The sequence below is a fragment of the Calidris pugnax genome, unplaced genomic scaffold (genome assembly GCF_001431845.1).
Source record: "Calidris pugnax isolate Ruff unplaced genomic scaffold, ASM143184v1 scaffold9, whole genome shotgun sequence".
Taxonomy (NCBI): Eukaryota; Metazoa; Chordata; class Aves; order Charadriiformes; family Scolopacidae; genus Calidris; species Calidris pugnax.
In genome coordinates this window covers 4,423,283-4,444,192 of record NW_015090778.1, presented here as the reverse complement: position 1 = coordinate 4,444,192, position 20,910 = coordinate 4,423,283, and the positions used below count along the sequence as shown (strand labels likewise).

The window sequence follows — 20,910 nt, the reverse complement described above, 5'->3', positions numbered from 1 at the left end:
GGGGAGGTCCGCGGGCCACCGGCTCATTTCTCCTCTTCTCTCTTCTCCCCCTTTCCCCTGGCAGCTGTGTCCACCTCTGTCTTCATCGTGGCCATCCTCATCCTGCTGCTGCTCCTGTACCACCGGGACCCCATGTGCTGCCAGTTCCTCTGCTCCTGCCGCTTCTTCCAGACCCCCAGCCAGTATGTGAGTGTCCTCCTCCTCCTCCTCCTCCTCTTCCTCCTCCTGCCTTCGAATCCCCCACCACCCCCCAGAGCCCCTGTTCCCTTGTTCTGGGGGCTGTGGGGCTGCTTTCCCCTCCTGCAGCCTGGCCAGGCTCGCTGGTGGACGTGGGGACCCCCCACCCCGAGCAGAGCCGGGCTCTGCCTCCTCCTTATTCCCACTCCACCTTCTTTATTCCCCCATCCCTGCCTGCATGTGCTGTTGGGGGTAATATCTGCAAAGCCCAGCCTGAGCAGGTTCCCCAGCTCCCACACAGCTCAGGAGGGGTGTCTTCCTCCCTCCGGCACGGCCATGTGTGGGGTCGGGCTCTGTTTTATGGGGAAGGGGCCCAGCAGGGAAGGGGGCTGGAAGCTCAGGGCAAAGGCAGACAATGCCACTGGCCACCGCTTGCATCCCCGGCAACTGCCTCTCTTGTGCACAGCTCCTGAGCAGCGAGACACAAAGCCCTTTTTGGCTTGCAGCTGTAATTTCCTGGGGCTGGCTTTTAAGGGAGGGGAGGGGGTTGAAGCTGGTGATGGAAAAAGAGCAGCGTGTTCAGCCAGCACTGCCTTTGTTGGTGGTGGCTGCCTGGGGAAAGCTCGGCTTCCAAAGGCCACGGGGAGGGCTGTGTGTGGGCTGTGGGTCCCTGGGAGAAGAGGGGACCCTCATCCTCAATTAGCAGGGGATGGAGAAACTAGTGCCATGAAAGGCAAACGTAATAGTCCAGCACAGGCTGGGAAGTCCCCAGCAGAAATCACAGTGGGAATGGGCTGCGCTGAGGGTGTCCCCTGCCTGCTTGGCTGCATCTGCTCCTTTCCCCATCCTCCTCCCTGTTCCCTGTCTGTGGCTGCGCTGGGGAGAGGGCTGGGGTGCTCAGATGTGCTCCTCGCCCTGCTGAGCTGCTCCCCGGGGCTGTGCGGGCTGCGCCGTGATCTGCAAGAACCTTGGCTCTGCCTGGGTCCGTCTCTCGGGTGGGTGGTTCCAGGAGAAGGCATCTTGCCTTCAGCGAAGGGCTGTGTGGACAGATGGATGGGGATGCGAAGAACTATATATGGAAAGGGAACATCTATAGGATGTATTTCCATCAGCTGTAGTGGTGCGAGGCAGCTTTCAAGCAGGTGTGGTTGTGCTGGTTGTGCTGGTTTTGCTAATCAGTTATTAAAACAAATAGTTGCACCCCCAGCCAGCCTAGCTCCCCGCAGCTTCTGTAATTACGCCGTAGGGCCAGGACAAACGGTTCCTGGGTTGTTAAGAGCAAAAGTAAATCTGTCACTCGTGGTTCCCCCCGCGAATTCCCTGGTTGCTCTGGGAATTTCTGGACTGATTTCTGCTGGCAGGGATGGGGCTTTTCTGAGAGAGAGCAATGGCCCACAGCTCGAGTCCTGGGGGGCTGCTCTCCACGGGAGGGGTCTCTGCTGTTGCTCGACACCTTGATGGAGCATCGAGTTGAACTGGAGCAAGACTGGGAGCAGAAGAGCTGCTGCTCTGCAGGTTTGCTTGCCACCTTATCCTGAAATGACTACCTGGGTAGTTAAGCTTTTACAAATTCTGCAACTTCTGAGCGTGTGACAGAGCCCTTATCTACGCTGGTGGAATGGTCGGGTTGTTTTTCTGTTGTCCCCCAAGAGAGGTGGCTTTGCTGACTCTGAACGAAGCCCGGGGCTGGGCTGCCATCCCTCCAGCTGCGCTGCGGTGCCAGCTGACTCGGGCTCTTCCAGTGCTGCCCGGTGAGGATGTGCCCGAGCTGTGGGTGTCGGTAAACGGGCAGGCAGAGGTTGGCCACCAGCAGTGAGAGCCATGGGAGCCACATGGGCAGAGGCAGCAGCATTCCCTCTGCCTGGAGTCCCCCTTCCCAGGCTGTCCCCCATCAGCTGGCTGAGCCCCGCTTGCTGCCGGGTGGGATGTGAGGGATTTGGGCTTTGATATGAGGGATTTTGGCTTTGCTCACATCCTCCTCCTCCCTGACCCCTCGTTACAGGACTGTCCCCCACCCTACTTCAGCAGCAGCCAGCGGCTGGTGGGTCCCCAAAGCGGAGCGTCCCGGCTGGAGAGCGCTGCTGAGAACCCCGGAGTGCAGGTGATGGCTGGGTCCGGGCTGGGAGCCGGTGGGGGCAAACAGTAGCAAAGATCCTGGTGATTTTTGGGAAACAATGGTGGTTATGGGGATCTGAGGAGCTCCTGGGGCAGAGGGAGAAGGTGCTGGACAGCAGGTGGAACTTCGGGAAGTGCTGCCTGAATGTAAAAACCTGCAGGGGGAGGGCAAGGGGTGCTGCAGAGGACCGTGGTGTCCTGAGGTGGGCAGGAACGAAGTGTCAGGCACATCCCTCGGGACCTGGGATCTTGCAAAGCAGGTCGTGGTGTAATTACCTCTTGGGAGGGAGGATTTCCCCTCTCGGGGTTCAAGGAAGCGGCACCCACCACTTTGAATCTTGAAGTAACTTGAGGTGGCACCAGGCCATGAACTTCCAGCGGAGAGAGCCACCGCCACCCTGACCTTTCTTCTTCTGGGCCCGGCATTTCTAGGGAGACGAGCTGTTCTGCGTCGGGCCCCCCAGCAGCTACCAGCTCCCCTCCTGGGAGCAGCCCCGCCTGCCCAGCTACGAGAGCGTGCGCAAGAAAGATCGCCAGCGGGAGATCCATCAGATGATCGCCGAGAGGTTTGGCCTGTGGGCAGAGCCTTCCCAGGAGGTGAGAGGGTGCTGGCAGAGGTGTGGGGACAGTCCCCTCTCCTCTCTCTATCTGCTCCAGCAGTTTGCGGTAGCGAAGGACTCTGTTCTCTGCGATTGCCTCTCTCTGATTGCCTTTATCTCTGGGAAGGGCACGGAGCGTTCCAGGAGGCTCCTTTGGTGTCCATCTGTGCTGGTTAATGATCGATCTCTCCCGTGGGGGGGGAGCGTTTGCAGAAATGCCTGTGCCAGGAGGCAGGGTAGAGCTGCTGATGAAAGGGCAGGAGGGCCTTCAGATCATCACCGTGGCACAAAACCCAGGCTGGGAATGTTATTTTTAGAGCTGTAAGGCTTCCATGGTTTCTCACTCCCTTCTCCCTGCAGGAGACCTCTGGGAGGTCCCTCGCTATTGCCTTGAAGTGTTTATGGCTTATTTATGAGCAGGAGGCTTGGCCTGTTACAACTCTTAAGACTTGTGCTCCCGCAATAGAATAGAGAAAAGTGAGTGCATCTGCCAAGTAGGTCCTGCAGCAGCGGCCCAGGAGACTCCTGCTGAACAGAGAAGGAGACTCCACCACCTCCCTGGGCAGCCTCTGCCAGGGCTCTGCCACCCTCAAAGTGAAGAAGTTCCTCCTCATGTTTAGGTGGAACTTCTTATATTCAAGTTTGTGCCCATTTCCTCTTGTCCTATCCCTGGACACCACTGAAAATAGACCATCCTCTTGACACCCTCCCTTTAAGTGTTTATAAGCATTGATCAGATCCCCCCTCAGCCTTCTCTTCTCCAGACTAAAGAGACCCAAGTCCCTCAGCCTCTCCTCGTAAGGAAGATGCTCCAGGCCCCTCATCATCATCCAAAACCAAAAGTCAAGTCTTTTTCTGGCCTCGTGTCAAGTCTTTGAAGGGGGACAGGGAAGAGCAGGAGCCTGGCATAGAGGGGGAAAGGGGGAAATGTGCCTCTCCAGTGGGTTTCTACCCCGCCGCGTTGCAAACCAGTGCTCAGCACTCGTTTCCCAGGTGCTCATGTCCCAGCAGCTGGCTGTGCTGAGACCTGCAGGAATTCCATTTCAGGCTGGTGAGGGTTGTGAGCCTCGTCATCCTCTTCCTAAGAAGTGGTGGGATCATCTCCTGGTTATTTCTGATCAGCTCTAATGCTCTTCCTCTCTCCTCAATAGATGCCGCCTCCCTACGAGCACGCTCTGAGGCACCCTCCAGCTTTCTCAGGAACACTACTAAGCTCGGGGACCTTGGACAGACGTGGCGTGCCCGACCCTTTCCAGGCCCCTCTTGGCTACCAAACTCAGCGAAACACAGACGTGTAAAGGCCTCGGCCCCCGCGTGCTGCTTCTTCCCGTGGTGTCAGCGACAGAAGTGCCTGTGACATCGCTCTCGTCCGCAGGGAGCGGCCAAACCTCAGACCTTCACCCAGACTCACCATCAGCTGAGACACGGGGACATCAGATCCCACCAGTGGGGACGTCCCTCAGGCACCAGGACAACCATGGAGCCACTGGTATCACGCTCCGAGCCAAGCAATCAGGGATGTGCTGGTACCAAAGGTGATGGACCAGCTGCTGGCCAAGGTGAAGGTCTGCTCAGAGCTCCTCCAGGCAGCTGGTATATCATACCTCCAAGGCAAGCACTGCCCGGCGTGCCAAGGATCAGACCTCACACAATGGCCATCTTGTGCTACTGCACTTATTTCTTAAGTTATAAAACGTTTTATTTTATCGCTGTATCAGATCCCAGGGGGGGAAACCTCAGCTGTGAGGAGCAGAATGAATCTGCGTCGGAGCATCGCTCTCACAGCAACGGTCCTCTGCGACCAAGAGCAATTTTGGGTGGACTTCAGATGACTGGGAGAGGGTCCAGGGGTTTGTGTCACCTGCTTTACGCGAATACCGACCACCGAGATGAACCCTGTGACTGGATTCATAAGCTGGGAAAGGACAGAAGTGGACAAAACAGCTGGTGGTCTCCATGAAGAACATAAAGCAAAGGTGGACACACGTAGCTGACCCCGTTTACCTTGTCATCTTCTGCAGAGCTACCTAATAATGTCAACACCGGTGTCCTTACAGCACCAATTTTGATAACGTGTTTTCTACTGCAGAGCCAATGTTTCAAACTGTTTACAAGCCTGTAGATAAAATGAGATCAGTTTGGCCACAGGGCATTTGGGCTCCTTTCTTTTGAGAAACCTAAGCTTGAAAATGTCACAGAACGACTCGGGGAAGACCAAGTTCTTCTGGATTATAGCTTTATGATACACCTCCAGCTGCTGAGCTCCAAATGCCACCCCAGACTTATGCATCTTACCAGGCACTCTAAAATTAGTCACGAGGTCGCTTTATGAATGTGAACTTGCCTCATGTGGCTAGTAAATGGGACACTTTCAGATATTTTGGATATTTGAGTTAATCGTGGAGGTGAGTTAGAAGGAAAAATCTAGCTTTCTGAGGTGCAGAGTTAGGTGCAAGTGGAAAAGGATCTGTCCTCTTCTGCAGTATTTTGAATTAAGGTACAAATGTAACTGTAATGTCTAAAAAGGAGTAAAAATAGCTAGAGGGAATTATTAGTGGGATAAGTAGTGACATAAGAGTGACTGCAGGGAGAACTCATCCAGTGGCACAGCGGAACAGGTTCTCCAGAGGAAGGCAGCTCGATACTAAATGAACATAAGTAACGTGTTCTATGAACAGTCGAGACCTTCAGCAGCCCCACAGCGTTTATTAAACACTCTCACAAATTCCAGCAGGTGATGCCAGTGCCTGAACACTGACCACGTCTGCTTTAGGAGCAAGAAAACAAAGTCCTAAACTGGTATCTTCCGAGCTAGAACATTCCTGTCCTCGGATGCCAGTCCAGCTGGAGTGGTCTGTCCCAGCTGCTCCTTCCCATCCGTCCCTTCGTGACGCAGGAGGCTCAGAGCATGGTGACCAGTTTAAAGCTTCCTACTTCTGTGGTAGGGACAACATTGATAAAGGTTTTATAAAGAATTGCTCCTTTGGGTAGACGACAGATCACTTCCCTGCTCTCGCTGCTGCGGGGAGGAGGTACGTAGACCTCTTTGGTGTATCTCACGATCCCATCCTCCAGGGCGTAGAGCGTCTTGTTCCGGCCCATCCCCACCTGGAAGAGGATGAGAAGTGTTAGAAAAGGAAAGGCTGGAGGTCCACCACTAAAAGCAGATCTGAGCATTGGTCTGCCTCATTTGATATCCTGGCTTCAACAGCATCTGTTGCTTTGTATTTTAAAATAAAAGAAAACCACACTATTTGCTTCCAGCAATCGGTGTGCAATGGTGCTCATTCCAAGGGAGGAGATACCCGATTCCCACCTGAAGCACAAGCACCCAGTTCGGTTACAGAAGCGTTTGGGGATATCCCTAACTTTCAGGATTATCTAGAATACAGGGAAAAGCATTAAAAAGGAGCTTGAAAGAGAGGAGGCACTGAGTCCAGGACTCCGTGGCAGGCTGCTGTTCTCTCAGAACTAAGGAAGAGATGGAAAAGCAACTTACATGAGCCCCTGGATGCCAGCGGATCAACCGCTGCGTAGCCAGCACGTTGCCTGCGTGCACGAAGGCACCTGCAACAGAGGGACAGAGTCAGACTGCAGAGAAACGGAGCTCCCCGAAGCCCTGGCAGAACACAAATGGTTCCAGGACTTACAAAAAAACCCCAACTTTCTGTGGGAATTTTTGAATGGAAAATTACTTCAAATGCTAAAAGCATCTGAACAAAAAATGCTGTTAACAGGAAATAAAGGGCCGTTGATACACAATGACAAAAAGCAATTCCAGTCTTTGAAAAGATTACTTCTAGGGTACAAGGCATTTTCTGGTTGCTGAAGGCATTTCTTTTATTGCCTTTTACATCGATATGTTTTCACGAGCAAAGCTAATAATTATTAAGCGCTCAGCTGCAAGAATCTGTACTTTGGCATCTGCTAAGTCTCATAATTCTCCCCTTTGTAAACATCCAAAATGCCCAGCTTTTCAACACAGTGTGGGGGAAAAGTGCAGTTACGTTATTAGGTGTCCCCGCAGCGCACCAGAGAGGCAAAGTTAGAATCAAAGTACATTTTCTGCAGGCAATTTCAGCTGGCCACTGGCGGGCCCAGCTGGGAGGGAGGCTGACTCACCCTGCCCCCCCACCAGCTACTCCTGAGCACAAGGTTTCCCTGAACCTCCCCTTCCCTTTCTCCTGGAGGAGAGCCCTGGCCACCTCCTACTGAAATGCTCAACAACTTCACACCTGGACCAGGGGAGAAGCTGTGAGGAACCCCATGAAATGCAGATTAAGATCCAGCAGATACTCAAGCCCTACCTTCTACTTTTTTGAATCCATACCGCTTCCCAGGGCTGCGGCCACCTAAATTTTTTGAGCTGCCCCCAGTTTTCTTAGAAGCACATCTGATGGCAATCAGGCTTGTTTGGGGAGGAGTGAGAACTAGGTTGGAAGCAAGAACAACAACGTCAGCTGAAAAAGAACTATTACACACACTTTATTTTTTCAGATTTAAAGGTTCTCAATTAAGACAGGCTTTAAAACTAAAGGCAACAGAAAGCCCTGAGGAAAAAAAAACAAAAACATTACTTCCAAAATGAATCATAATTAGACCACCATAGCCTAAGTCCCCTGCAAAGAGGCCACATCTCAAGTGCTGCTGCTGCTGCCCAGGGAGGAATAAAACTCTCAGGAACAATGTCAAAGGATGTGCCCAAATTCCCATTTCAGCAAGGTCTTGTGAAATGAGGTACAGATGTGACTGGCTGCTGTGGATTGGCCTTACATTGCTTTGAGAAAAGACAAGTTGTGATCTGTGTTTCACTCTCCCCTTCAATCAAACAGCATTTACTTACACAGTAATATTTTGAAATTTTACAACCAAGACGACTCCAGTTCAGGACAGTATATAAGCATATATAGAATTGCTACCCTGATCATACTAATTGAAGCATATTGTGCAAATCTTTGAGTAACAATCAGGTCAAGTGAAGGGAAAAAAAATAATCAGTTGTTTAAGGACACTGATTGTCTCTGGAACACAAAATATTATTCACACCACAAACTTCTTCCTTAAACAAACAAACAAGACACTGACTAAAACCACACTGGTTTTCTTATCAAGAAAGCTGCCCCTTTAGTGAACTTGCTCTGTAAAAAAATGACTGAGATATAATTAGTTCTTTTGAAAAATCTGTTCAGTACCTCCCTTCATGCAGTTAGCAAGTAAATCCATTTTTTCTGAATCCCTCTATTCAACCTTTTCAGCAGCAGGTTAGTACGGAAGAGTGGTTATCATAACATTCTTCCTTTCTTAACCTGAGTAAAACCCCTGGATTAATTTAATCTTAATTAAATTATCATAGATACTCAGTGAGCTATAAATATTGTTGAGAAAAGAGAAATTACTCTACAAAGAGCCATTAATTTCAGGAGCTTACTCACTAAGTAAAACAAAGGCTCTGAGAGTTGACGAACTCCAGGGAAGCAGGCAAAGACGAATGAGAATTAGAGTTTCATGACACAAATTCTATGAAGTTATAGTCCAATTAACTTTTATCAAAAAAACTCCAACGGATTGATTCCAGGGTTACATTTGGTGTTGCATGAAAGAAGCTTGCTAACAAAAAAAAAAAATATTAAACCATCAAACATGCAGGGAAAGGTGTTATCCAGAGAAGACTCAGCGAGTTTGTAACTTGGTTGAAGTCATGTTGGGAATCAGTGGAAAAACTTCACAATTCTGATGTCCCACCAAAGAAGCCATGACGATATTTCACAGAATCATGGAATTGTCAGAGTTGGGAGGGATCTCTAGAGAACATCTAGTCCAATTCCCCTGCTAAAGCAGGGTTGCACAGAGCACATCACTCAGGATGGCATCCAGGTGGGGCTTGAAGATCTCCAGAGAAGAGGACTCCACACCCTCCCTGGGCAGCCTCTTCCAGGGCTCTGCCGCCTTCACTGCAAAGTTTTTCCTCATATTTGAATGGAACTTCCCTTGTTCCAGCTTGTGCCCGTTGCCCCTCATCCTATCGCTGGAAACCACTGAGAAGAGTCCGGCTCCATCCTCCTTCAACCCACCCTTTAGATACTTGTAAACGTAGATGAGGTCTCCCCTCAGCCTTCTCTTCTCCAGGCTAAAGACCCCCAGCTCTTTGAGCCTTTCCTTATAATGCTTCTAGATTTTAAAAAAAAAGGCATTTTTAAAGCCTCCCGACTGTTGCACCGCGCACAGACAGAGTGGTACCCCTTGCTGGTTGGTCTCTCCCTAGCGCACATACTTTTTTTTTCCCACAGATGATTTTTTTCACCTTGAGGGCAGCCAAGCAGCAGCACAGAGAGGTTGTGCACTCCCTATCCCTGGAGGTTTTCGAGCCTAGGAAGGACAAAGCCCTCAGCACCTCGGCCCTCACCTCAGATCCCACCTTACTTGCAGCAAGTTAAATTATAGGCCCCTTGAGGTCCCTGCCCTCACGATACGGGCCTGAAACCCTCCCATTTCACCACAGCACCACCTGAGGTGAAGGCGAAGGCCTCGACCACTAAGCCACCGGCAGTGATCTCCCCCAACGTATCCCCCTTTCACGGCCGGACCCCCTCCCCAGCCCGCGGAGGGGTGAAGCCGGAGGTAACCCCCTCACTCACACAGCTGCCGCAGCGCCGCCATTTTCCCTACCGCCTCTTCCGGTGTGGAAGGCGGGGCGGAGCGGGCGCGGCGAGCGGCGATTGGCCCGAACGCGCGCGCCCGCGCGCGTTCGGACCAATCGCCGCCCGCCGCGCCCGCCCTCCGACCAATCACCGCCCGCGCGAGCTTCCTCTCAGCGCGGGCCGGTTCCATCCTCAGCATTCATGCGTTACTGGAGGGGGGAAGCGGGATGGCGGAGAGAGGGCCGAGGTCTGAGGGGAGCGATGAGGAAGAGGAGGAGGAGGAACTGCCGACCTTAGCCTCCCTGCTGCGGCCCTCGCTACCCCCCGGCGGGTTGGGCCAGCGGCGGTCCCCGTCTCCCCCTCCCAGGAGGCGGAGGGCGACGGAGGTGGTTGTGGTGGTGAGCAGTGAGGAGGAGGATGATGAGGAGGAGGAGGAAGAGGTGGTGGAGGTCGCTCCTCTGCCCGAAAGGATCAAGAGGAGGGCTTTTGAGTCCTCCCACCCGGGTGGTGGGGACGCGGTGGAGGGAGCTGGCCTTTACACAAGCGGTGACCTGTTGGCACCTGGCAGCGGAGGGCTGCAGGGAGCCCTGGTGTCGTCCGGAGGTACATCTGGTGGCAGCCAAAAAGGCACCTGTGCTGCTGAGAAGCCCTCCTTGTGCCCACTGCTGGCCTCTCAGTCGGACTCCTCGGGCCAGCTGAGTATGCCCCTGGCAAACAGAGTGAGCCCAGAAGCATCCCCCGCTCCCAAGAAGTCAAAATATAGTCAGAAGGAAAGGGAGGCAATCTGCCAGGCTGCGTGGCAGAGGAGGAAGGAGCGAGAAGAACGGAGGAAGCAGCAGGAACAGGAAAAAGAGAGGAAGAGGGCCCTTGCCAAGATGCTGAAAGCTCAGCGACCAGGAGAGTGCCAGAAATACATAACGGTGGTGCTAGATCCAGGTACTTGTCCTCATGGCCTGTGTCTGCCTTATATTGGCTGTGAGCTCTTGCTATGGAGGCCTGACCCATGCGTCAATTTCAGTTCTCTTACAGGTAGAAGGTGGTGGACAAATCCTTAGCGCTTTGCAGGCTGCAAATTATTCCTGTGTGGTTGAGAGTCAGGCTGTTCCCTGCAGCATCACCTGGAGGCGAAAGACTGTGTCATTTCAGGTGTGCAAGCAAAATCTCGATGTTCTTGCCCATTTCTTCCTGCGCTCATTAACAATTGTATTTAGCGACACATAAGCACCTTCTAATCTTCTCTCTGCTTTCCAGGTCTGAGTGGGAGCACCAGTTTGAGTGAATTCTAAACAGACTGTTGGTCTGGCTGTTTGTTTTCTGGACAGGTGGAAGATGAAGACAAATGGACAGAAGAACCAAACGTCCTAGTTCTGCTTTGCTTGGAGGAGTTTTTGTCCATGGTTCGCAACTACAAACAAGTGAGAGTGCTCATGACTTTTGTGCCTTGCTGTAAGGGTGGTGGTTGTTTCACGGCAGGAAGATTTTGATGTGGGATGGAGCCATGGTTTCAGTAAACCAGAAATCTGGTTTTAGAAGCCATTAATGGATCAAAAACACCAGGGTTGTATAATGTGAAGTTCTGATGAGCTTTCTTTCTGAGTTGCCATAGATTGCTGCGCTTGCATGTGTAACTCAGAACGGTTTAACTCCTTTTTTCTGTTGATCTTTGCAGGAGGCCAAGGGCTGTACAGCAGGACAGAAGGAGACCCTGCAGAGCTATGTAGATCATGTGATGGAGAAAATGCCTGGGAAAATTCTGGCATTGACAGTAGTTCAAGTAGAAAGTTATTTCAGGTTAAACTCTTTTTCGTTTCTATGTTGTCTCTGGCCTTGGAAAATGCTGTAGGTTTTTACGTTAATTCCTTCTGCAAAGATTGGAGCATGAGGTATTCCTACCTAGAACTACTCCACTGTTTGTAATGCAGAAACAGAAGCAAAGTTCCATCCAGCCTGTCACCATACTGACCAATGGCAAATACCTGGGGACAAGCATAGAATCACAGAATGGTTTGGGTTGGAAGGGACCTCAAAGATCATCGAGTTCCAACCCCCTGCCATGGGCAGGGACACCTCCCACTAGAGCAGGTTGCTCAAGGCCACATCCAGCCTGGCCTTCAACACCTCCAGGAATGGGGCATCCACAACTTCCCTGGGCAACCTGTTCCAGTGTCTCACCACCCAAGGAAGTCCTGGTTTCACTTTACTCTTCTTAGGTCTCTCACGGTTCAGTCAAAAAAGAGACAACAACAGGCAGCAGCGAGTGGAAACCAAGAACAGGGAAAACGGAGGAACAAGAAAGTTAAAGATTCTGACCTGGAGATAACCAGAATGGACGTGGAAGAAGTGAGTGCCTTTAAAACACACATGCAGCCATCATCTGTTGTCTGCCATTATTTGAACATTTGACCCAATCACACACTTTCTTGGATGGGGAGATTCAGCCTCCGTTAGTCCATGTGTCTGTGGACAGAGCTCTTTGGGTTCAGTTCCCCATTGCTCGGGTATGTACCTGCTCTCCCAGGTACATGTGTCTTGTTCACCTTGATCCCAGGCAGTGAAACTGTCAGTCCCAGCATCTCTTGTCCTTCATGGCCCGCTGGCAAAGCACATCAGTGCTGCTCTGGGCTGGGTGGCTGGAGCATAATGAGAGCCTGCTACTGCTGCAGCTGAAATGGTGCTAAACTGATATTAACCGGTGGGAGACAAGCTAAATATTTCAGTGCCTTAAATGAACTGTTCCCAAAATGGGGAGAGAGTGGATGTTCTTGTCCTATGGCGAGATGTTGTGACCCTTTTTCAGTTCAGGCAAGAGTAGGGTTTGCTGTGAGAAGACTAGTTGTTACATTTGTTGTTTCCAATGATGTTTACAGGCTTTGGTGGATCTGCAGCTCTGCAAACAAGTTCAAGTCAGCTTTTTTGAGAGCTCGGAGGAGCTCGGGGAGTTTGCCACTATGTTCACAAAAGCTGTAGCTGAAGCACCATTCAAGTGAGTAAGCAGATGAATTTTGGTCATACCTTTGGAGGGGCTACACTTTCACAGTTACTGGGAGGGAACAGCAGGTATGTGGCTGTACTTCCCTACCACACCATATAACGATTGTGGAAGGAGCAGGTGACACAGAGCAGCTGTTGGTGCAGCTCCTTCAGCACAGAGTTACTTGTTGGAAACTGATGTCCTGCCTGGGGAGGGGTGGGCACGGGCCCTGGTTTCATGTTGAGTCTTGACATCAAATAAAGCTCTTCTCAGTCTGATTTTAGGCGTGGGAAGGGAATGCTGGTAGGGTTGGGCTCTGACAGCACCAGCTTTTCTTTTTTGGTGTGTAACTATGAGAGATGTTACTGATAATTTATTTGCTTCCATCGATAAGGAAGGACAGCAGCATGTTGCACAGCGATAGCTCAGAAAGCCATCTTGTGCAGTCTCACACAATCCTAGCATTCCTGTCAGAGCAGCTGCTCTATTTTACATCTCAGCCATGAGAAGAGATGAGGTATCGTTAAAAATGACTTGTAAAAGTGTTTTATTATGGTTGACAGTCAGAAAGTGAGTTCTTGTTTACCGCTTCGTATGCCTGTTGGCTTGTGTCAGGATGGCTCTCAAGTACAGGATTGTTTCTTTTCCTTTTTCAGTAGGAAATTTCCTTAAAAAAAGGTAATTGCTAATGCACATAAAGAAAACAGGGTCAATTTTTTAGCGTTTGCTTTGATGCCAATGGTGTCTATAACAACACGGAGTGAGAAATGGCTCTCGGGCAACACGGCAACAGATGCAGGAATAGGATTTTCTTCGTATCCTCAGTGTCTCATTTGCTTTCCCATCCTTTGTTCTCCCCAGGCGAGAGCGAGAGAATGTGGGGTTCTCTTTCTACTTAGAGAAGAAGTGGTGTGGAGGGGTGAGGGTGGATCGCTCTGGAAAGGGTCTCTTGGAAGTTTGGAAGAGGCAGATACAACAATTTAACCGGGTCAGCCGCGAGATGGCTGAGGCTATTGTGTCTGCCTACCCTTCTCCTCAGCTTCTGATCCAGGTAAGGATGCTTTGGGAACACCAAGTACAGTGTGCAGACAGCCAGCTAATCTAAAGGGTGGAGAAAATAATTTAATTGGTATTAAATTTGACACAATGATTCTGTATGAGCTGTTTAGTAACGTAGTGAAAGAACCGATTCCTTGGCACCCAGTGTTTTGGCTTTAGAGAGCAGGCCACTGAGGGTGCAGTACTGTTTGTACATCAGCCTCTAAGCTCACAAATGACATCTGGGGACAAACCAGGTGAAAAATAAGTGTACATTGTGGAAGGGTGGAGCAATCACAAGTCCCTAGCTTTGATTATTTTTTTTTTTTGAGCACTGGATGCAAATAGATGATACCGTTGTTCCTTTGTGTTGCTTTTAGGCCTATAGCAGATGCTCCTCGGAGCAGGAGAGGGAAAACTTGCTGGCTGCTATCCCTGTGCACCGCGGTGAGGGGGTGACAGCCACCTCCCGGCGGGTTGGACCAGAACTGTCCCGACGAGTCTACCTGCAGATGACTTCCCATGATCCTGATCTCTATTTGGATTTCGCTGGGTAGCCCCAGGGGATGAGGATTTTACTGTGTGCTTGGTTTAAGTATTCAGCTTCCTTCTGGTTTAAAGATTCTGGTTTAAAGACTTAAAATGTATCTAGACTTTATTGTAGCAGAAGAAGGTTGGATAAAATTGCTGATTGGCTGGGCTTTACCCAAGAAAGATGGTGAAAATATTTCCTAAGAGTGTGAGTTGAGCACGGCTTATAGTACTGAGAGTTCCTTTTACTTATCTTCCTAGCAAATAAATAATTTTGACTAATAATAATGATCTTGGCTTCTTAACATGCCGTCTTGCATGTAGGCAGGTATGTTATCTGTTGAAAGGAATACTTTGTACTGCTATGCTGAACTGCAAGTAGTTACGGTCTCTTTCCAGCAAGAAAAATCCCAATGCTAAGGCAATGTGGTGCTGCCCCTCCAGCACCTGCTCAAGTGAGGTGGAGGAACTTTACCTCACAAAATAGACTCGTCAGTTTTCCGCTGTGACAGATGGGAATGAGTAAGACTAATTTTCAGATATAAATTTAGACTGTCCTGATTCAGTCTCCAGACGGCTTAATCTATAGAAGATCTCGAAATCTGATTATATACGTTGGAATTATGAGGTCTAAACAGTTGGCAGAAAAAGCTTTCTTTTAATTAGATTGAGGAACATGCTAGCCTGTCCACGAAGCCATTAGCACTTGTGTGCACACAAGGACAGTCGAGGTCTTTCGTGACAGCAGCACTTAGTGAGATGAGTGCTGAGAGTGAATTAAACTGCATCCAGGATGTGGATGTTACCTTTTGAGACCATCCTGCCTGGAAGGAAAACACCCACCCAATATTTGGTTTCAGGCATTCATCAGGAGCCCTCGCTGGGCCGATGGTGCGCTTCTGACCTGGACTCATAAATCTTATTAGCCCGGCATTTGTGAATTTAAGCAGTACTCCTAGTTGGCAAAGCAGCAGAGTCCTGCCAGACACTGGAAGGAGCATTTGCAGAGAGGATGTTGTTTGCCGTGTTTCTGGATAGTAAGCAAGGACATCTTGAAGAATGTGATGAGTTAGATACCAAAACGAAAGCCTAAAGCTGTTTCCAGGAAGCTTAGGAAACACATATACTGCTAAGTGAGAAACATGCAGCCGTTCCTTCCTTTTATCTGCTACTCGTGCTATCGCCTTTTACTGTGTGATACTCGGGGAACCACAGCCTTATCATTAGGTTACAAAAAGGTGAAGGGCTTACTGCGTCGATGATGACCTCGGTATGAAATGCTATAGATTATTTCCTCATGGCACAGCTCTTATCAGCAACAATCCCAGGTACTAGAAGAGAGGGAGTGATAGAGAGGGCTGGAGCACCCCTCCTATGAAGACAGGCTGACAGAGTTGGGGTTGTTCGGCCTGGAGATGAGAAGGCTCTGGGGAGACCTTATAGCAGCCTTCTAGTATCTGAATGGAGCCTACAGGAGAGCTGGGGAGGGACTCTTTGTCAGGGAGTGTAGTGCTAGGACGAGGGGTAATGGTTTTAAATTGAAAGAGGGGACATTTAGATTAGATACTAAAAATAAATTCTTTCCTGTGTGGGTGGTGAGACCTTGGCCTAGGTTGCCCAGAGAAGCTGTGGCTGCCCCATCCCTGGAGGGGTTCAAGGCCAGGCTGGATGGGGCTTGGAGCAACCTGGTCTGGTGGGAGATGTCCCTGCCCAGGGCAGGGGGATGGAACTGGATGATCTTTAAGATCCCTTCCAACCCAAACCACTCTATGATTCTGGTGACTGATGTGGGATGTCTCAGTGGAGTCTGTGGCACGGCTGTTCTCTGAAACCTGCACTTAATAATAGGTGTACAGCTCATTTTAGTGCTCACAAAGCCCTTAAGGATATGACAAACAGCTGTTTGGTTTTCTCTTTAAGGAAATTAGGAGTTGTTTGTAGGCCTTTGCGCAGGCGAGTTTTCTTTAGGTGCAAACCGCCCAACCTCCCACCTTCCCCAACAGCCCCGAGGCAAAGCCCTTCTCTGCCGGGTGCTGCCACAGCGCCACCCAGCGCTGCCTGCCACCGCTGCAGCCCGCACCTGGCAACGACCAGCCAACTCGCCCACCCTCCCTGTCAACTCGCCCACCGTCTCTCCGTGGGCCTCAGACACCCCCCTCTTGTCACAGGCACAAAACCAGCCCGCAGACGGGCCAGAAGCCTGAAGTGGCAGCCACTTTGTTGGCACAGCTGATTAAAATTAACGTAGCCAGAAATCATTGCTGTATATACTCAGGAATAATTTTTTTGGGCTGTTCCTAAAAGACCTAATTTAAAATTAAAACGGCAATTAGCGACACATAAACATCCAGTTCAGACAAATTGCTGCGAAAACTCTTGTATTGAAAATTTTCAGCTCCTTTCAATAGTACATCAGCTTCTTCACTCCAACATACGGGTGCGCAGCCATCCTACACAACTTGTAATTGGTCCTGGAGTAGGCCTTAATATATGATTCCCATACAGCCATATCACCAATTTTAGCACAAATAGAAATGAGAGCAAGGAATGGATATGTATTAAAAACCTTCTACCTCCAGGATAGAGCTACAGCCACCTAGATAACGCTGTTTGGTTTTTTTTTTTCCACTCCTATAGATTGGCAGCTTTCTGTATCTCACACTCTACGTAAAAAAAATCCCTTGGAGGTTAAGAAGTGTTAACAAGTTTAGGTTAACATGGGCAAATAATGGGAGTTACAGGCCAACTGCGAAACATGCACAGCAAAGATGATGTGAGCAATAACTCTGTGTGGAGTGGGACCAGCAAACCGATGCTGACTGAGTCAAAGCAGTTTCATCAGAACACAATTCCATAGGAATTCTGGCTGCGTAGATGGTGGAGGGAGATGCTGATGAAGTAAGTGCCCGTCCAGGACAATCACTGCTGCGAGTTGTGTTGTAGCATATTTTGCAGGGTTTTGTGGTTTTGCAGAGCGGCTAACACGTCCTCGTAGAGAGTGTTGACGCTGACGCAGAGGGGTTGACGCTGCAGCTCTGTCAGCTTGCAGGCGGCCAAAGTACAGAGGACACAGAAGAGCAGGAAGAGCAGGACCCGCAGCACCGACCGCGACCAGGAGTGCTTGTGCCGGGGCGGCTGAGCGGGACGGGAGCCGGAGGCGGGCTCTGTAACCAGAACATTTACAGGACACAGAATGTGAGGAATCAATCAAATATCTTTAACAGTCTATATTCAGAAACAATCAGCTCAGGTAAGAGAATTCAGCCCGTGCTGCAGTTGTCTTTTGTCATGATTTTTCATCACTTGACTCTGGTGAATCAGTACATGTGCAGGATCTACCCGTTTGGGATGAAAAGTTTCGTATTTAGTTTCACGGGCAGCAGTGAACAGGGTGTAAAGCACCTCTGTCTTGCACAAGGTCTGTTTCGCACACATAGTTCAGGACATTTAAAAAGAAATGAGTGAAGGGAAGTTCTCCGTAAGAAATGAGTGAAGGGAAGTTCTCCGTAAGAAATGAGTGGAGGGAAGTTCTCCTTAGGAGTAGCTGGAGAACTTTCTGGATCCTGTAGCTCAGCAGTTCGTTGGGAACGCAGATGAAGGGGGAAAGGGTCACAGCAGCTGAGCTTATTAGAAGTCCTACAGGTTTCCCCCCGACTCCCACCATCTCCCGGTACCTGGGCTGCATGAAAGCAAATCTGGCAGCATCAAAATGTGATGAAGATGAAATCTGATGCAATCCCACCCAAAATACACACTACTTACTTCGGCTCTGCACGGTTTCTTTTTTAGTTTTCTTTTCCATCTCCTGTTTTGCAGCTTTCTGAGCATCATACTCCCGTCTTCTGCGTTCCTTTTCTTCTGCCTTCTCTCGCTTCCTCACTTCCCTCTCCTGAGCCTCCTTTGCTCGCTGTTCTGCTTCACGCTTCTTCTCCATTTCTGGGGATTAACAGGAAGTTTTTTTCCCTTTATGTAAAGGGTTGTAACTGCCTTCTTCCTTATTACCTGCTATCTATCTGTTCTCAGTTGGAATGAGGAAACAAATAACTATTCTCCTTTTCTGGTTTGGGGTTTTGTGTCTGGTTTGGGTTTGATTTTTTTATATTATCATATAACTTGCATTTTGCTCCTTCAGAATTAGGCTTCCCTCAATAAATCCTGTGCTCTTCTTTTGTATTTTTTTATGGGTAACCTACAGCACATTCCATCTAGAGATCTAACTATTATTCAGGCAAGTCATCGCATGGTTGTCCCTGGCTGTCCTTCTCCCTCCAGCCCTTCTACCCTACCACTCCCCAAGTCCTCAGGATTTTGATAGTTACAGGAATGAGTTAGATGTTGACCAGTATATTTGACAGTGCAAGAGAGATCAAGAACAGTCCTCAGCAGAGAGGCTGTGAGGGCTCTTTGTGCTTACCCCGCTCTGCTTGGAGCTTCCGTTGCCGCTGTCGATCCTGCTCGGACTGGATGGCTTTCATGTGCTGCAGTACCTTCAAGGGCCAAAAAGACAACCTGAGGTCTCCGCAGAAGGCTGGTTGCACAGTCAGTTACAAAACAGAACAGCTGGAGCACAGCTGGGGACAGGCTGGGGCTGACACCAACCCTCTCTTACACCTACAGGTGTGGCTCTGAAGAAAGGTCACACCTCCCTGCATCAATCTTTGCAGTTACGAAACACATCTTTCTGTTAAAAACCACACCTGCTGAAGGGGGTGCTCACCAACACCGAGGATCACAGAGCACTTCTGTGAGAGTTTGTTCTCTTGCCAGAACTTCTGAGATTTTTGCACTTAGGACCATAAGTGTAGCCATGGATTATTTTGTCTGATTATGCCTCCGTTTTATCGCCAAACAGCATTTAGTCCTCTCTTCACTAACAGAAGAGAATCCTTCTCAGCCCAGTGTTTGCTCTCTACAGGCACAGCAGCAGTGAAGTCAGGGCAGGGAACCTGCTCCTCGCTGGCTGGAGAAACTTCAGACTGCTGCTGCAGCTGCCCAGCTCGCTCAGCCAAAAAAGGAATCACCACCAAGAAAGCAAAGTAAGGAAAAAAAGAATAAAAGCAGATTCCTTACCTTGACAGCCGCCTGTTTACACTGCTTCTCATCCAGACAGTCTCCTGCCACTTTAGCTAGGACAGGATCCAGGGGATTGTCCTTCAGATCCAGCCACTTCAGGTTCTGCAGAAAGGAACGATAAAGGGCAGGCTGTAAGAGCACAGCAGTTGTGTGATTATTTAAGAGCTCCAAAGCAGAAGCAAAGAACTACTTAGTTTTCACATGAATGAAAGGGGTACAGAAGAGGAGCAGAAAGCTCGGGCAGAGACGTTTGCAGTAGATGTGAGAGAATTTCCCCTGAGCTGTGGTGCAGAGCCAGCTGAATTTTGGAATGGGTAAGTCAGCAGGATGGATGCTTCACCAGAGAAATCAACTTGAGAAGGATCACAAGACCCTGGGCTGCATCCCAAAGCTTTACGTAACCGCCCGGCACAGGGTTTTACCTTGAGCTGTGCGAAGCTGACTGGCAGGGTGACCAAACGGTTGTTGAGAAGGTCCAGGTGCTGCAGATTGACCAGGCGGCCAAAGTCCAAGGGCAGCTGTTGGAGCCGATTTTTACTCAAGTCCAGTTTCACCAGATGCATCAAACTGCAGAAATCTGACTAAAACCCAAACACAAACCCCCAGAAAAGGCTCGTCAGCACCTTTTATGAATGAACCTTGGTGGGGAGCACACGGAGATCGCCCGTGCCTTACATAAGCCACAAATCCTTAACTTACTACAGAGCTGACAGGGAGAAAAACCACTCTCCTCCTTCGCCTCGGAAAAGAGAGGTAAGAAAACAGCAGGGCAGATGAGACAGACAGGCTGCCAAGGCGACGCGTGGCTGTACAACTGAAACAAACCCGTGTCTCTGCCCCTGATGAAATGGGTCTGTGTTCACGGGGGGATCCTCTGGCAGGAAGATGCTGCAATCCCCACGCAGTGCAAACCTCCTCTCCCTCCTGCCTCGGCCAAACCCCCGCCATCGCTGACCCGGCCCTGACGGCAGAGCCCTCCAGCCACCCCAGGATGAGGACAGAGCCAGCTCCAAACCTCCCCCTGAACCTCAGCCTTTCCTCAGTTACCTTTCCTCAATATTTCCCCCCAGACTCATCCCCACAGAGGTTCTCCAGCACCTTACCGGCAAGGAGATGAGGTTGTTACAGGACAAATCCAATATTGTAGCTTTTGGAAGAGCGGCCTGAAAGAGAAACAAAGCACTAAATCACCATCGAGGTAACAGCCCTGCCCTTTCTGCCCCCCGATAGTTCTGCTTCGGCCTCTGCGGTTCCTCCCGCGTCCGTCTGTCCGTCCGTCCGTCCGTCCCCCCCCCCCCCCCCCCCCCCCCCCCCCGGCTGCCTCCGAGGCCACGTCATATCTCCACTGATTTCTGGGTCTAAAGGCAGCACTTTTCCCGAAATAGATGGGAACGGCGGCAGCTGCTGGGCCAACAAGGCACCGAACCCTCTTCTCCGCTCTCCTAGATACCTGCGGGCCGGCTCCAAACCACATCTGGCTCCCCGGCGCACATCTGGCTGCCCCTTCCCCGGGAGCTCCCGGGGGCTGCGGCCCCGTTTCCCCGCCGGGCGGCCCGCTTCACTCACCAGCTCCCGCACCGGCACCTCGTTGAGGTCGCAGAGGCTCAGATCCAGCTCGTTGCCGTCCAGCTTGTCCTTGAGGCTCAATCCCTTCCCGCCGCCCCGCGACATGACCGCCGGGGTCTTCGGAGAACCGCGAAGGAGGCGGGGGGGGGAGATGCGGTGCGGGTCGGCGCGGGGGCGGCTGCGGTCGGCTCCGCGCGCGCGC

The 20,910-nt window shown here is 50.5% G+C and overlaps 3 protein-coding genes across 4 annotated transcripts in view; 1 reads left to right on the top strand and 2 right to left on the bottom strand.

Annotated features, from left to right (window-relative positions):
• Window positions 1–5,557: 5,557 nt before the first annotated feature.
• MRPL27 (mitochondrial ribosomal protein L27) lies at window positions 5,558–9,566 on the bottom strand. Its single transcript, XM_014954108.1, has 4 exons — window positions 9,527–9,566; window positions 7,199–7,321; window positions 6,391–6,458; window positions 5,558–5,999 (listed from the first exon to the last, which is right to left on the bottom strand). Exons 1-4 carry the CDS (start codon window positions 9,546–9,548, stop codon window positions 5,793–5,795), a joined length of 420 nt encoding a protein of 139 aa, XP_014809594.1. The 5' UTR covers window positions 9,549–9,566; the 3' UTR covers window positions 5,558–5,792.
• A 184-nt stretch (window positions 9,567–9,750) lies between these two features.
• EME1 (essential meiotic structure-specific endonuclease 1) lies at window positions 9,751–14,153 on the top strand. Its single transcript, XM_014950726.1, has 8 exons — window positions 9,751–10,465; window positions 10,548–10,675; window positions 10,852–10,944; window positions 11,199–11,320; window positions 11,740–11,869; window positions 12,397–12,512; window positions 13,362–13,551; window positions 13,919–14,153. Exons 1-8 carry the CDS (start codon window positions 9,757–9,759, stop codon window positions 14,093–14,095), a joined length of 1,665 nt encoding a protein of 554 aa, XP_014806212.1. The 5' UTR covers window positions 9,751–9,756; the 3' UTR covers window positions 14,096–14,153.
• A 2,277-nt stretch (window positions 14,154–16,430) lies between these two features.
• The window catches only part of LRRC59 (leucine rich repeat containing 59), a 4,578-nt gene continuing 98 nt past the window's right edge, over window positions 16,431–20,910 (bottom strand). The window contains exons 2-8 of one of the 2 annotated variants that reach the window (XM_014950378.1): window positions 20,709–20,889; window positions 20,246–20,305; window positions 19,565–19,723; window positions 19,140–19,244; window positions 18,484–18,556; window positions 17,832–18,005; window positions 16,431–17,233 (exon numbers count right to left, since the gene is read on the bottom strand). In XM_014950378.1, the coding sequence (XP_014805864.1) occupies window positions 16,989–17,233; window positions 17,832–18,005; window positions 18,484–18,556; window positions 19,140–19,244; window positions 19,565–19,723; window positions 20,246–20,305; window positions 20,709–20,813 (921 nt within the window). In that variant the 5' untranslated portion in view covers window positions 20,814–20,889 and the 3' untranslated portion in view covers window positions 16,431–16,988. Of the gene's footprint in view, window positions 17,234–17,831; window positions 18,006–18,483; window positions 18,557–19,139; window positions 19,245–19,564; window positions 19,724–20,245; window positions 20,306–20,708; window positions 20,900–20,910 lie in introns of those variants that run through there. The other variant, XM_014950369.1, reaches the window with a different exon arrangement.